This window comes from Dasypus novemcinctus, chromosome 3 (genome assembly GCF_030445035.2).
Source record: "Dasypus novemcinctus isolate mDasNov1 chromosome 3, mDasNov1.1.hap2, whole genome shotgun sequence".
Lineage (NCBI taxonomy): Eukaryota > Metazoa > Chordata > Mammalia > Cingulata > Dasypodidae > Dasypus > Dasypus novemcinctus.
This window is the reverse complement of record NC_080675.1, coordinates 3,132,273-3,148,272: the sequence shown is the minus strand read 5'-3', so window position 1 is coordinate 3,148,272 and position 16,000 is coordinate 3,132,273. Positions and strand designations below refer to the sequence as shown.

Below are 16,000 nucleotides of genomic sequence, written 5' to 3'. Positions count from 1 at the left end.
AATTGTGGAGGTCCAAATGAGGTCATGACTGAGAGTGTAGATTGGCACAGCCTTTTCGGAAGGCAGTACGGCAAGTGCTTATGAAATAGAGACGTGCAAATGGGCCAAGAGTACGTATGTACATGTTAACAGAGATATAGGGGTGGAGAGGTGTATAAGAGCAAAGCTGGAGGGCTTGGTCCATCCGTGAACAGGGACTAATTCAGTAAGGTAAGTGTGTATGTGAGGGCGCCGAAGGCTGACAGACATCAGTGAAGACAAGGCACAAACCCAAGTTCATATGACCTCATTTTTATGTTTAATAACAAAATCTTCAGGTGATGCCTGGAAACAATCTGAAACCACTGCTGGTTACCTGGAGAGTGAGATTTAGGGGAGGAGGAGGTAGAAGGTAGCGGGGAATTCACTGTTTATTTCACACCATTCTATGCTGCTTGGCTGTTTTTGAGTTTGTTGGTGTAATTCACTTCACAGGGGAGCATCATGTTGCTAGCAGGCAGTTCGTAGTCGTCCTCCTGGCTCTGGTGGCGCTGGTCCGTCCTCACTGGTGCCCCCGTGCTGCACGCACACCCCTGCTGCCTTCGCCGCCTCGTGAGGACATTACTTCTCGTGCCCTGCCCGTCCCCAGAGTCCGGACCGTGCCCCCTCTTTTGGAACCCCAGTATCTACCTAGAACCTTGTAACTTGATGTTAGTGGAATTGAAACGTTGGTTCAAATAAATCCCTGACTCCTTCTGCCAATGTAGAACTAAAATGCTTTCCTTTTCATTTTGGTCTTTGCTCCTTTTTTACATCTTAGCATTTTTTGCTAATACTGTCTAGCAAATTTAGAATTTAACAAACTTAGAAATAATTCCTTGAGAATATCTGACGCCCATTGCAAGGTATATCTTTTTCCCCATTATCATCACCTTTTAACCTTCTAATTTAATAGACTTAACTCTGTGTAAGGTTAGTGATATTCTTTCTTCACTGATCAAACCGAAGCTCAGAGGAGATGAGTATTTTGTTCACTGTTGCACACTAGTGAGTTGAGTAACAAGGTCCATAGGTATTCCCCTACCCAGCTGATACAGTGGAATTTGGAATTTACTCTTAGAAATTTCATATTTCTTTTTATTTCTAAATAATTATTTTTCAAAGTACCAAAATATTATTTCTTTGCTGTAGAAAGTTTAAGAAGTAGAACCAAATTTTAAATTAATCGTAATCTCACTGTGCAGAGATAACGACTGTTAATATCTGAGTACGTTCTTCCAGCCATTTCTCTGTGGGGTTGATATCTGAGAACGGGACCTGTGGCGGGGTGTTTGGGGTCTCTTTCCTTTCTAGCAGTACCAGTTCCAGCAGCGTGGGCTGGCCTGCCCCTCAGCCTGCTCACTCGCCTGTCCTCTTGTTTTTCAGTGGATGAATACATTGCCATTGCTAAAGAGAAGCACGGCTACAACATGGAGCAGGTTTGACATGATTTCCTTTTGTTGTTAGAGTGCATTTTATAGTCAACCCATTAATTTTTTTTCTTCTCTTTGTAGAGTAGCAGTGTTTCCTCATTAGCAAGTTTTGGGAGCTTATTAACAGTGCATTAGACTTTGCTTTCAAAGGCAGGTCAGCATTGAAGGCAGTGGTAGTTCTCAGGCACTGGCCACCTTCTCATTTAGATATGATTGGTGTATAATTCTGATTGTGTGATGGCTGTTTCTTGTGTTATCACACTCAAGATTTGCAGTGTTTTAATATGGTTTTGAATCACATTTAGTTCATAAAGATTTGACTAAGATTATCTTTTAAATATTGCTTGGAGCATAGTAATGAGAAATCCTTGTTTATTTTTCTCAAATACCTTATATCAACCTTATTTCTGATTACTGTTTTAAATACATCAAGTTGGATTCGTGCTTTCCAACCACCCGTAAGTTACCGTGATTTCTCATCTATCCTAATGCCAGAGGGTACCACTAGCTAGGTTATATAGAACTGCACTCTTTCTTTCATCTTTACCTTACTTTGACTTCTTAGACCCTGTCATTGAAAGTACTTTCAAATAGAAAAACCCATTAAAATATGTTTCCAGAATCTTTCAAAGCAAGAAATGTGTGCTTCTCTTGTTCTAAACCCTGCCTACAAATTTGATAAGGTTGCTCAGAAAGTCTCCAATTTTTTATTCCATTTAGAAAGTCTAAATATTATTGGTGATTGCTAACTATACTTTTATGAATTACAAATTATCATTTTCACATTAGAGTCATACTACAGGAAATTTTCTTAGCAAAGTATTACTGAAATTTGTTCTTTACCAATTCATATATTCCTTTCTGAACTTAAAAAAAAAAAAGCTTTACATTTGAGGCGTTTTTCTTGTTTTTTGTGTGTGTTTTTTCCCTGCAAAAAGTATACAAAACAATCGAGTGCTTTTGTAACAGCACAGATTCTAGAACGACACTGCCTGGGTTGGGATCACACTTCTGCTGCTGACTGGCACCGGGACAGTTGGCTGGTTAGGTAATTTCTAAGGTCCTCCACGTTCTACTTTGAGAAGTGGGAGTAATGGGATTTATCTCATAGTGCCAGTGAATGAAATGAGTGCGTGTGAAAAGGGCAGGTAACACTGTGCCACTTGGGTATGAAGAAGTGCATGCTCTTTTGCCAACTTGACTCCCATTTTAATGTTTCATTCAAGTCTTTGGTCTAAAATTTCACTGATATACTTTTTTCTAGGCTCTTGGGATGCTTTTTTGGCATAAACACAATATTGAAAAATCTTTGGCCGATTTGCCCAACTTTACCCCATTCCCAGATGAGTGGACTGTGGAAGATAAAGTCTTGTTTGAGCAAGCCTTTAGTTTTCATGGGAAAACTTTTCATAGAATCCAACAAATGGTAAGTAAATGAAACTCTTGCTTGCTTGCTTTCCCTGTCTTCCTCCTTCCCTCCCTACTTTCTCTTCCCACCTTCTCCCTTTCTCCCTTTCTACCTCTCTCTCCCTCTCTTTCTCTCCTCTTTCCTCTCTATTATACTGGAGACATAAAGATATCATTCTCAACATGAATATTCCCATTTTTAATAAAGCTCTCTGAAGACTCACCACTGCTCCTGTGGGTTGGGGGCCTCGCATTACAGCCGGGAAGCACTTCCTGGCTTCTTAGCAGCATCTCCACTCTCCACCTCCAATCCCTGTTGTCAGGACTCCCCAGAGATTAGATCAATGGGAAAGGCTTTTTTGAGTTGTGATGGTTGTTCGGTGAGGTAGGACATCATGGGACCTTGTCTGCCTGGGGAAACATTCCAGAAAGCTGGTTTAGTGGATTCTTGAAATTTAAAGCTTATTCATATTTGCGTTAAGTACTAAAATGAATTAAAAAATAAATAAACCCAAAGCTGTATAAGAACCTTGAAGAGTGTTCAAACTCTGATTGATCTTGAACTGACCTTACAGTCTTTCATGGGTCAGTTTCATGTACAGACTTAAGTAATATGAAGGTGTATTGACTTAAGTAATATGAAAGGGTATTGATGATATTTCTTTTATCAGATTTTTCCTTATCAGAAAAAAAGCTCTGTGACTTTAGACATTTCTGAGTATGTGAGAGTGACCCTTATTAAATATATCGAAATGCACTTGATTTTTCAAGATTAGCTTTAAATCCAAACCAACTCATTTTTTATATCTAGCTTCCTGATAAATCTATTGCAAGTCTGGTGAAGTTTTACTACTCTTGGAAAAAGACAAGGACTAAAACCAGCGTGATGGATCGCCATGCCCGGAAACAGAAACGGGAGCGCGAGGAGAGGTAAGCCCACAGCTGCAACAGGCGCTCTCACCACTTGTGGGAATCTCTGAGTCTCTGGAATTCCTGGCAGTTACAAAAGATAGTACAACTGGATTTCCCCCTAGAAACTTCTGGATGGAGCCCAAACTTGGAGAAGTAGTCTTGAGCTGAAGTCTCAATTGTGTTGAAGGATGCGTGTTCCATGGGTCAGCTCTTCTCCCTCACCACCCTTTCCTGCAGTCAGGGGACTTCCATTTTGAAGGAGTGCAGTTTCCTCCCTAGTCTTTCCCTCTCCCTTCAGGTTTCCTTTAAACTAATAAAGAACCTTTTATTTCCTATGTCAAAATTTATTTGGTATGTTTTTACAAGATTGATTTGACATGTTTGCTTTTGGTATATAAACACAACACAGTTTAGATTTCCGTTTTCCCTTTTTTTGATCCTCTTGTTTTGTGTGTCTGTATGAGTAAGAGAAACGTTCCATGATTTCTAAAGAACGTTAGATTTAATAGGATAGCCTAGTGAGTACAACACCTTTCTGAACCTCCCTTTCTCAGTCTTTCCTCAGGCTTGTGTACAGCATAGAGTAGTACACATGGCTTGACGCTCGCATTTAGAAGTCAGTTCTAGGCTCCGTCTACAAGTTAGCGTAACACTCCCCTCTCCCAAGCCTTTGTTTCCTCAGTTCTAAAATGAAAATGCCAAAGAACCCAATCAAGCAAAAGCAATGAACAAAATAAAGATGCTTAAAGTCCAGAAGGCCGTACATGAGCATAATGTATTTTTGTGTTAGGGTGGTAAGACTATAGTGATTTTTAAAATTACTTTTTCCACCTTTTCTATAATATATTTTAATAAATTAATACAAAATAAAATGGAGGATGAACTAGATGATCTCTGAGGTCCCCTTTCAGGACAGTATTTTATAATTTCAGGTGAAAGAGACTAACATGAAGACAGAGCCAAGGATCACTTTCGGATCATTAAAATCTTTGGGCCCAAGTATAACATGAGAGTGATGTTGAAAACATCTCCAAAGCTCTTTCCAATTCCAAGATTCTATAAAATTGTTGACCTTGGTACATTTGCTTGTTTTTAGGGTCTACAGTGTACACACCGGTGGGCCTCTTTATGGATTGGTGACAAGCACCACTGAAATTTTTTTTTTAATATTGTGGCAGCATTTGATTAGAATTGCTATTTATTCCCATTATATGGTTTTAAATTGATTACTACAAGCAGTACATTCTCTACCAAGCAGCAATCATAATTAAATCAACAAATAGATTAGGATCTGTTATCCCTGAATATGAGATCATGAACGTATCAGCTGGTACACCTCCGTTCTCTCTTCCCAGGTGCTTTGTTTGCATTATACCAGTGGTGCGCCCACACCTCCCACACCTTCACTCCTGTTGGGGTGTGGACGGCAGAGGGGTACGCTGGCCATGGCAGGGTACCTGAGAGGTTGCTGCCTGTGAGAATAATGGAAGGGCTTGTCACAGAATTCCCACAACCCCAGGCCCCTTTCCTAACACACACCCTTTCCTCAGCTAGAACATCTCACCACGTTGGGGGCAGAGTGGGTATAGCACAGTGGCGTGGGCACCTGGGATGGATTACTGAGACAGAGTGGAGCGCTGGCACTGCAGATCCAAGTGTCCTGCCAGCACCGCTTTCCACTTTCTCACTTGTTTTTAACTGTGCCTGCTGGGGCAGGTTGCTTGACTTCACAAGCCTTCGATGTTCTCGTTTTTTAAAGTAGAGTTCCCTGCCTGCTACATGGCTTTTTAATGAACTACTACTTCATGGAAGGATAGTAATGAGCGTTTGAAGTACCATAGAAATGTGTTTCCTTTTTTAAATTAATTTTAAAATGTCAGTTAATCCAGGACATCAGAAGGCATCTCCCATTTTAAGACTTGTATGGCTGTGACTTGAAAAATTCATTTTTACTTTCTGAGGAGTTTGTTTCCAAAGCAATGGAACTTTATTCTTGTGTAATTTCTCTGTTACTTCTCACGATCATGTTCTAGTCCTCCTATAGATATAAGTGAATTTCTTTTAAATTTGATAGTTTCCATTGAGAGTTCCTTCCTTTGATATGGAAACACTTTAGAAATGTAAATCAGTAATGTTCTAGACCTGATTTGGGTAGTTAGAAATCTGTTTTAATATTTTTTCATTTAGACTAAAAGAACTATGTAGTTAGTATTATTTTATTTGAATTGTAAAGATGTTCTGAAAACATACATACTATTTTTATATTAAATCTGCCATTAAATTAGTTTACTGCTTATATTTGTATATTAAATAGAATTAGTATAAAATAATCCTTCAGTAACCTGTTCTTGTCTTCCAGTGAGGATGAACTGGAAGAAACAAATGGAAATAACCCTATTGACATTGAGGTTGATCAAAACAAGGAGAGCAAGAAGGAGGTATTTTTTTCCCCTAGTATTTTTAGGTGGATAAATTTTATTACTCGTTCCATAAGTACAACATTCCTCTTACTCAACCAACTTCATATATCAAGTACTCTGTACAAAGCATCATGACGTGACTTTTTAAATAATGCTGACTTTGCTTTAGAGAACTTAAAATTTTGTTTGTCAAGACAGGTAAAGGAAGCTTTAAAGGAAGTACCTAGCTAGGAACACTTAGTGCGGGTTTTGCCCAGTACCAGTCCTCACTGTTTTTTCCTAAGCCATTATATTATAGCTCATAGCTTAAAAAGCGGTGCTCATGAGCGCCAGGCCGCAGAACCAGCCAGCTCCCTGCCCCCTTCACACCTCCCGGTGCCCAGGTGCAGGTTCCCGAGGCGACAGCGGGGCGGGCCCTCCCGAGGGAGAAGCAGCAGTGGGCTCATCTGCGGGCGGGCCAGGGGGTTTACAACCCCTCACATCTTGAAAATCATCACACAAGCACGTTTTAGTCTTTGGATTCGAGGGCCCCTTTTTGACTTTCACTTGCGTTCATGTAGGTATTTTTCTGAAGACAGAACCTGTAGTTGAGTGAAATTTTCAGTGCTCGCTCTCTATCCCGTAAAGCCTGAAAATACAAATCTAGATATATTTAAATTTTAAATTATATTGTAATGTAAGCTTTTCATAGACAAAGTAGGAAAAACAGCTAAACAAAAAGAAAATTAAAATATTTACATTTCTTACTCATAACCACTGTTGATGTTTTGATGACTCTCTTTCCACACTATTTTCTCTGTGAAATGTAGATGCATATATTCCTCATTCTCAATCTGTATTCACTATAAAAAGTGGATTGTCTCATATACGAATGTATCGCTATAAAATTGCTGAATATATATATACAAAAGGGATCTCACTGTCATTTTTTATAATCTTTTAAATTTACCTTTTGTCAATATATTTCTGTATATAGCTGCATGTTCATCCTACGAATCTTTCATAAATTAACTATAAATTTCTATTGTTTTTTTACTTCTTTCTGCTATTATACACAATGCTGAAATGATTTCATAGCTAAATATTTGTACACTATCTTCAAATTGGAAACTTGCCTTTTTGAAGGGCTCTCTTTCCAGTGGTTTTTATGAGTGCACAGATAGGAAGGTTGTTCAGGGATTAGCTAAATGAGAGTATTAATTTCTGTAATTTTTATTTATATAGCACAATTTCTGATTCAAAAAGAAAAGAGGTTAAATCTTAGTTTCTTTTAAGTACTAAAATCAGATACAGGTCAATAGATGAACTTAATAAACAACATAGTGCTGTACAGTACATAGATTATTAAAATAAATCATAGTGTCCATCATCTTTTTTTTTGAGCAACTGGGACCGGGAATTGAACCCGGGACCGCCTGTGCGGGAGGCCTGTCCGGCGCACACCCACTGAGCCATGTTGGCTCCCTTGTCTGTCTGCTTGTTGTTTTGCTCGTTATTTGTTTCTTTCTTTGTCGAGGTAAGCGCTCAGCTGCTTGAGCCACATTCTCTCTTTTTTTAATGTGAAGCAAAAAGCATGAAGCTGTTTCAGCTTTATCAGCAAGTGTTGTTACTCAGATGAGGTTAGGTACAATTGCAAAAACCTTCCTGTTCTTAAAATTTTATAAGTAAGATATAATCCTTTCTCTGCCAAGATTTTCATTTCTAAAGGTTTTGCTTTTAGAGAATACATTTTAGAAAAATAGCATCAGTATGAATTTTTAAATGACAGCATATATACATATTTTAAACACTTTTATTGAGATACATTCACATACCATACATTCTGTCCAAAGTGTACATCATTGGCTTTTAGTATAATCACAATGTTGTGCATTTATCACCACAAAAATTGTAGAACAATCTCATTACTCCCAAAAGAAGAACTCCCCATCCCTTAGCAGTCACTCCACTCCCTCGTCACCATCCCTGGCCCTCCGTGACAACTGATCAGACACAGAGTGATGTCTATTGTGTGATTCCGTTTATAGAAAATATAAATACAAATCAGTGTTTAAAGATGGAATTAGATTAGCACATATTTTTTTGTAGCAAATTCTAAAAGTTGCCCTAAAAATTTAAGTATTATTCAAAAGGAAAAGGTATGAAAAGTCAGAGTTCATATTGGGAAGAGTTAAATGATTGCTTATGGATATTTGTCTTTGTACATGTACTGAAACTTTTTTCCCCTGTGGTGATATGTCCCATTTGAATTGTTAGGGGCTTTTGGGAGAAAATAGCTCCCTATTCTTAAAAAAACCAACAAACTATAATGTGAGGGAACTACTGACTTTTTTTCCCCCTCCTCCTGATAATTTTTTCCTGTGTTGCTATAGGAACCTCAGAATTCTTACACTGGGCCCTGAAAAAATGCTTACCATTAACAGTGATGGAATAGGGGTCAATCTGTACAAGAAGGAAACGGAGTTCACTGAGAAGTGTTTAGTCAAAATTCACTAGTCCATATTTTTGTCTTTAAATTACCTATTATAATTACGGGATGAGATGGTATTTGTCTTAGATTATTTGGGGCCATGTTCAGGAAATATACTTACTATTGTTCATTTGACATGAAGTTTTAATTTTTTAGCGCCTCATTTACCTAATGTGTCCATCATGTAGGTGCCCCCAACCGAGACAATTCCTCAGGTCAAAAAAGAAAAACACAGCACCCAGGCTAAAAACAGAGCGAAGCGGAAACCTCCAAAAGGAATGTTCCTTTCTCAAGAAGATGTGGAGGCCGTCTCTGCCAACGCCACTGCTGCCACCACGGTGCTGAGGCAGCTGGACATGGAGCTGGTTTCCATCAAGCGGCAGGTGCTCGAGTCCAGGCCCGCAGGGAGGAGGCCCCAGCCCCTGGGAGGGGTTTTTATTCTTCACGCATGTGTATTTTCTTCTCACAAATCTCAAGAGTGTGTTGTTTCTAAGGAATGACAGAACGCCTTGGGTACTGGCCCGTTGTTTGTTTTTTAAGTTCGCTTTTAAATGTAAATATTACACGTATCAGAAGATAGACAAATCACAGACATATCATCAATCAGTGATTTTCACAAGGTGAACCACACCCAAGTCACCTCTACCCAGATCAAGAAATGGAGTCTGTGCCCCCAACCCACACTCATTTCTCCTAATCAGTGCGCTTCTCGAGAAGGGCACGCCGCTTCAGAAGCTCCACTCATGCCCCCCTCCACTCACTGACCCCTTTTCCCAGTAGGTGAGCCCTGTTTTGACCATGAGAACCACGCGCTACTCCGTCCGTTTTTGAATTTCACCTAAACAGGACCACATGGGGTGGCTTCATTTCTGCCCGTGGGACCCATCCACGCAGTGCGGAGGCCTCGTCCTGCTCCTCACACCGGCTGCCGCTGCAGGGCGCCCTTGCTGCTGGTCGAGAGCCTCTGACCTGCCTGCATCTCTGTTGCACCTGTCCCTCACGTGTGGGATCGCTGGGCTGTCCAGGGCACATATGGCCAGCACTGGCAGGTGCTGCTGGGCAGCAGGCGTGTCAGTTTGTGTGAGCTCTTGTTGCGCAACCTCCGCGCTGCGGGCATTCTGGGCTGCGTACTCGCTTGTTGTGGGGTGTCCTGGGCATCGTAAGATGTTGGGCAGTACCCCGGCCTCTTCTCACCAGGGGCCGTGGCGCCTCCCACCCTCCCCACTTGTGTCTTTGCTCATTGACCCCTGGGGAGCAGGGTCGCCCTGGTGGAGAAGCCTTGCACCGCCTCACTAAGCTCGTGCTGGTCTTTCCGGATTTAGCCATTCTGCTGGGTTTGTAGGCTATCTTGTTGTAATTTTTATTTTGCAATTCCCTAAAAACTGATGAGCTCACTCCCATTGTTGGCCTCTTTTGTGACATATCTTCTTTTGTCCATTTTTATTAGCTATTGTATTGTGTATATCCTGCCCCCCACCCCCGTCTGAATCCTGGACCTCCCGTGTGGGAGGCGGGTGCCCAACTGCTTGACCCACATCCACTTCCTGCTCATTTCTTTTTTTTTTCTTTGCTGTCTGCCCTTTTTTTTTTAACAAATCAATTTTTTTGATGCATATTAATAAAACATACAGTTTTTTGTTTATTATTATTATTATTGAAATAATGCTCTAATGATGATATAAGTGATGAATGCACAACAATGTGATTATACCAGATACTATTGATTTTATACTTCGGATGAATTAGTATGTTTTTTCATTCTCTTGATGGTTTCTTTTAATGAATAGAAGAAGTTCTGTATTTTTTAGAGAACAGCAACTTCTTAGCCTTGCCTTTTTAATGTTTTGTTCTTTTTCAATACCTTTAAGAAACTGTTTGCCTTTCTCAAGGTCATGAAGATGTCCTCCCACGTTATCTTAGAAACTTTATTCCACTCGATGGGTTGATTTTCTGCCTATTTTCTGAACATTTGAGAGCAGGTTGCACGTATATTTGTTAACATAAAACTTCCATATATCCTAAGCACAAGGATATTCATTTATGTAATACCTTAAATGCAGTTATCAAATTCAAGAAATTTAAACTTTGATATTTTATAAAGTTCACATTCTATATTCTAGTTTTCTCATTTCCTAATAATGTCCTTTGATCATTTTCTCCTCCATTCTTAGATCCCATCTAAGATCATATATTGCATTTAATTGTCATTGTCTTTTAGTTGCCCTCCCTCCCTCTGCCCCTCTTTTTGATTCTTCATTTCCCAGCCCCTCCCGAGAGTACCGCTCAGTGGGACTGCTCACGTCCAGTGCTGCGGTCCCCTCACCAGTGCCCAGTGCTAGAGCTTTCCCTTCACCCAGACAGAAGCCCTGCAGCCCTTTTGCGTTCACCACCCATTGCCCCTGGTAGCCACTTGCTGTCTCCGTGAGTTTGTGTATTCTCTGATATTTTCTCTAGTCTTTTACGCATCCTCTGCTTAATTCTTAGATAAATGATACTTTTCTGCTGCTCTTATAAAGGGTGTTGACTTTCCTTTGTTCTTTTTCTAATTATTTGAGGCTGGTGTGTAGAGACGCCCCCTCAATTTTATTTGATTGCGTAATACACTTAAATAGAAAAGTAAGTCTACTAGCCCAGTATTTCATTATTTCACATCTCTCTCTCTCTCTCTCTCTGGAATTTAAAGCAAATTGTGGATTGATAGTTGATTTTTCTTCTTTTTGATGCTTTTGACTTGTTCAGTCTTGATAGTTCCTCTGGAAGGTTAACTTGGAATGGAAGTCAGCCCTCAATTCTCCAGTGAGAGGCCGGGGGCCTGCCTCCTCACTTCTGGTTCAGGAAGGCAGCGTGTCTTGTGGAATCCGAGCCTGCTGCTTGTGGCTGCTGGCACAGCTCTCGGCTTAGGACAATCACTTAATCTTTGGGGCTCGTTAATCCTGGCCTGCCCCGTTTTGTAGGATGATGAGGGCTGCCATGTGTGGGCACTCTAAGCTGCGTTCACACTGGAAGAGGCGCCGTGATGGGCTGTGAGTCCTAGGCCCTGTTTTCGTCTCGCTCTCTAAGGGGTCATTCCCCCTCCGCTGAGGTGGGCTTCTAGTGCTGCTGTCTGGTGTTAACACGTGAGGACAGACAGGAAGACCCCTTCTTCCATGGAGATGCTACTGACGGTGGTAAGATTGATAAACGCATCTGTGGTTTTCAGAGCAGTGCCAAGCAGGAATTGTTTTCTGAATTCAGAGTTGACATTGATGAAGAGGGCAGCTTAGGGTCTAAATTACAAGTAAAAGGATTGTTTGCTTTGCACAGCTTTTTAGAGCACCAGTTTGAGTAGTGAGTTCACTGCCAAATGCACTTGACTCAAAGTGGCAGGTGGTCAGTCATACAGTGGGCATTTTATTCTGGATGCCCCCACTTTGGGTGGTGTGTCAGTTAAGAAAGTTCACCTGAAAATATCAGTCAACCTTTGCTGACAACAGCTTCAACGATTAAGGGTTTGTTTTTGTAAAAGAGACACCCCAGCATCGGTGGGTTTGCTTACATGCTAGAGTGACGCTCTCCAGGACTCAGTGTCTTTCACTTTTCCTACTCTACCCTCCTTAGCTTATTTGGCTTTTCATCTTGCTTGTTGCCTCATGTTTAAAGCTGCAGAAGACATTTTGCAGTCATCACATCTACAGGCAAGGCAGTAAGGGAAAGAGACGGAGATACTGCTCGCCTGTTGGTCTCTCTTGTCAGGGAAAGCAAATGCCTTCTCAGAAACCTCTAGCCAAGGGAAGCGGATTTGACTCAAGGGGGAGTGTCTGCCTACCACATGGGAGGTCCAGGGTTCAAACCCAGAGTTCAACCCCGGGCCTCCTGACCCGTGTGCAGCTGGCCCATGCACAGTGCTGATGGGTGCAAGGAGGGCCCTGCCACGCAGGGGTGTCCCCACGTAGGGGAGCTGCCCAGTGTGAAAAAAGCACAGCCTGCCCAGGAGTGGGGCTGCACACACGGAGAGCTGATGCAGCAAGATGACACAACAAAAAGAGAGACAGATTCCGGGTGCTGCTGACAGGAGTGCAAGCGGACACAGAAGAACACACAGCGAATGGACACAGAGCAGACAACAGGGAAAGGGGGAGGGGAGAGAAATCGTTAAAAAAAAATTAAAGTATGTTAAACTTCTTAATTAAAAAAGAAAAAAACCTCTAGCCAACTTCTGCATATGTCCTCATGGGTGGAGCTTTGCAGTGTGACTGTACCTAGCCCCAAGGGACATCGTCATTCCCCAGCAAAGCAAGGAAGAGCTGGGGGAAACGTCTCTTAGAGCAGCCAGCGGACGGTGCCTGCTGCACTGCAGTCTTCCTCCACGTGGAGAGTGGAGTGGGAGGAGTCACTGCACACAGTGAAGGAGGAAGGAACAAGTTGCGTTTGACTGGGAGGTCTAGATAAGGCAGGGGGCCAAGCAGACTGCCCGTTTCTTTTCTTCCTGGCTTGCTTTCTTTGTTTTTTAATGCTCATTACTTTTGTGTCCTCCTTCTTAGCCAACTTGTTACTTCCTTTCCATTGCCGTGACGCTGGTACCTACCCCTGTTCTTAATCTGAGTAAATATGGATATTTTTGATAAGGAGAATGCTTCTGCAAGAGAGATGTAGGTGAATAAGAATTTAGAAGCTAATTTTGGGTAATGAATTTCTAAATGTTTCGTCTTGCAGCTTTTCATTTACTCCCCATGCTTCTTTCTCTATTGACTGTAGAGGGAAAATGAGCATGTTTGTTAAACTCCATCTCCCTGGAGAATAATACATGCTACTTCATCACAGTGCACCGTGTGCCCAGGTTTGGGCCAATTAGAGGGAACAGAGAGACCCTCTCAGTTGGAAAGCTGGGGTCCGACCGTGTCCCAGTCCCTTCCTTTTGAGAATTCCTTGTCTGAAGGTTCCAAGTCTAGTTTTTGGCCTTAGGAGAACTCAGTGAACATAATCTGAGTAACTTGCAATATTTATGGCCTATTGTTAACAGAAAGAGCCCTGAGTGAAAGTCTAACCATGCTCTCCAGGACTCTAGGCCCTGGCCGCTTGAAACTAGCTAAATGAAAACTTTGATTCCTTAGACACAGTAGCCCCGGCTCCCGTGCTCAGTGGCAGCATGTGGCGAGTGGCTGCTCTGTGAACGTTGCTGTTGGACAGTGCTGGTCTGAGCATGCCTTGCTGCCCTGAGAAGTGACCATGAATACACTCCTCGGACCAGTTGGTTTTCTTCTGAAATAAAAGTACCTTTCAATAAATCAGGGTCCCCATTTATGGCTTTAGTGTAAGGTGAGTTTTATGTGCATGTTCCCTATATTTTTCTTTGCAGCTGTCTTTTTGTTCTGAGTTGGTGTTAAATGGAGTGTGCGGTACTGGCCGACTCCAAAGCCCTCAGTAAGGCAAACGCGTTCAGATCCTGGTCCTTAGAGCGCTGCATCCTATTTATTGGCCACTCGGCCAACAGCATGGAGCTTTCCTGCCACCCCACCCCTCTCTCAACCTTTTGGAAGGAAGGAGGGAAGGACTTGTGAGTCTGTAATTCTTTAAAATTGTTAAAGTATAAAGGACAGAAGAGAGAGAACTATCAAAGAATGTCCATATAACAGACCCCCCACCATTTCCACTCCACTCTCACCCCTTCTCCATCTCTAAGGTCCTGGTTTCTTCTTTGGAAGGGATGAGCATGCACTTGCTTGTGTGATTATTCAGAGAAGACAAGTGCTAGGGCTGGAGTTCTCCCAGTGCCTGGCACCAGTGCCCTCTGCTGAGAGCAGAGCACACGCTTCTGTGCCCCTGCTCCCTCGCGTGGTTTGCAGCTCCTCCTGCCCTGGTTTACGGGGCTGCTGTGCTCCTTCAACTGGACTCTGTATTCTGAGAAGCCCAGTCATTTCTTCCTTTTTTTCTGTGTCAAACCCAAGATCTCTGTCTGTCCAGGTGATTCCCTGTCATCATCCACTGGCTAAAATTGTATGCACGTGAGCCTTTTTTTTTTTTTTTTTTTTTTTTCAACAAATGAATTCTTTTGATAAATATTAGTAAAGCATACAGTTGCATCCAAAGTGTACAGTCATTGGTATAAGCACATAATTGTGCTTCCATCGCTTCAGCCCACGCATTTTTATTATTTCAACAACAATTATAAAAAACAGACAAAATTCTTCACCTCTCAGTCTCACTCTGCTTCCCCCACACGAGCCTTTTACCACCATCCCCTCCTTTATGGCACCTTGCCTGTTTGCTTTAAGCAAGTCAATTGAAGAACCTACTTGAATGCACTTAGGATGAATAATACAGAGACCTCAGATTTTGGCTATAGTCAAAGTCTAGAGCTTCTCTGCTCTTGGTTTTTGGTTTTTGTTGTTGTTTTTTTCTTTTCATACCTTCTGTTTTTAAAATGAACATCTTTTTTTCCCCTCATAGATTCAGAATATTAAACAGACAAACAGTGCTCTCAAAGAAAAACTTGATGGTGGAATAGAACCATATCGACTTCCAGAGGTAGGATTATGTTAACTTCAGACAGCAAACTCAAATGGCACATGTCGAGGAATTTGATGTCCATGTCATACATCTCTTAGAGAGCAAGGCATAGATAGAATTTTTGAAGTATAGTTGATGGTAAAATTCTGACAGAAAAAGATAGATTCATTAAACCCTCAGGACATATTCCTCTCTAAATGTAATGTGCTAATTTGATTTATTTTGAATGTCTAGATGGTTCAGAAATTCAATGCACGTTGGACCACAGAAGAGCAGCTTCTCGCCGTACAAGGTATGAGAACAGTTCTCTCTAGAGCTTGACCGCAGTGCTGGCCTTGAGGGAAGGTTCACCCTGCCCTGCTCCTGCACACCATTCACGTTGAAGGGTCACTCTCTTCCAGGGGGCGTCATATTAGCCAGATTACTGCATTCCCTTTGAGCGTCCCTCAGCCCCTTCCCATGTTTCACAAGTTGTAAATTTTAAGTTGGGACTCTCAGTTTCTAAGGGTATAAGCCTTTCATTTTAGCAGTTATTTGTTGAGCTCTGAATGATGAGCAAAAACAAAATCCTGAAAGCAGCAGATTGACTTTAGATTATACAGTTGTAGCTGTTTTGGGTCTGAGGATCCTGAAAAGAAGACTCCAGCGTGCACATAAGTGTAGGGTAATTGTCGGGCGACCTAAGGCGAGACGACACGGGCCTGGGTGACGGGAGCGTCAGGACGCGGCCCGTCCTCTGTGGGCACCTCTAGAGGACATGCCTGCGTCCCCCTGCCGCAGCGCACTGACTGGCGCCTGCGCTGTGAGAGCCTGTGTGCTTGCTTATCTGGAAGAGGGGTAAGGCTCGCTTGTGT

The 16,000-nt window shown here is 42.0% G+C and overlaps 1 protein-coding gene across 1 annotated transcript in view; it reads left to right on the top strand.

Moving 5' to 3' along the window:
* The window catches only part of RCOR1 (REST corepressor 1), a 101,336-nt gene extending 85,784 nt beyond the window's left edge, over positions 1-15,552 (top strand). Inside the window, exons 4-10 of the mRNA XM_058291366.2 lie at positions 1,405-1,457; positions 2,716-2,877; positions 3,670-3,788; positions 6,130-6,208; positions 8,849-9,043; positions 15,087-15,164; positions 15,381-15,552. Of these exons, the coding sequence (XP_058147349.1) occupies positions 1,405-1,457; positions 2,716-2,877; positions 3,670-3,788; positions 6,130-6,208; positions 8,849-9,043; positions 15,087-15,164; positions 15,381-15,467 (773 nt within the window). The 3' untranslated portion in view covers positions 15,468-15,552. The remainder of the gene's footprint in view (positions 1-1,404; positions 1,458-2,715; positions 2,878-3,669; positions 3,789-6,129; positions 6,209-8,848; positions 9,044-15,086; positions 15,165-15,380) is intronic.
* Positions 15,553-16,000: the final 448 nt, after the last annotated feature.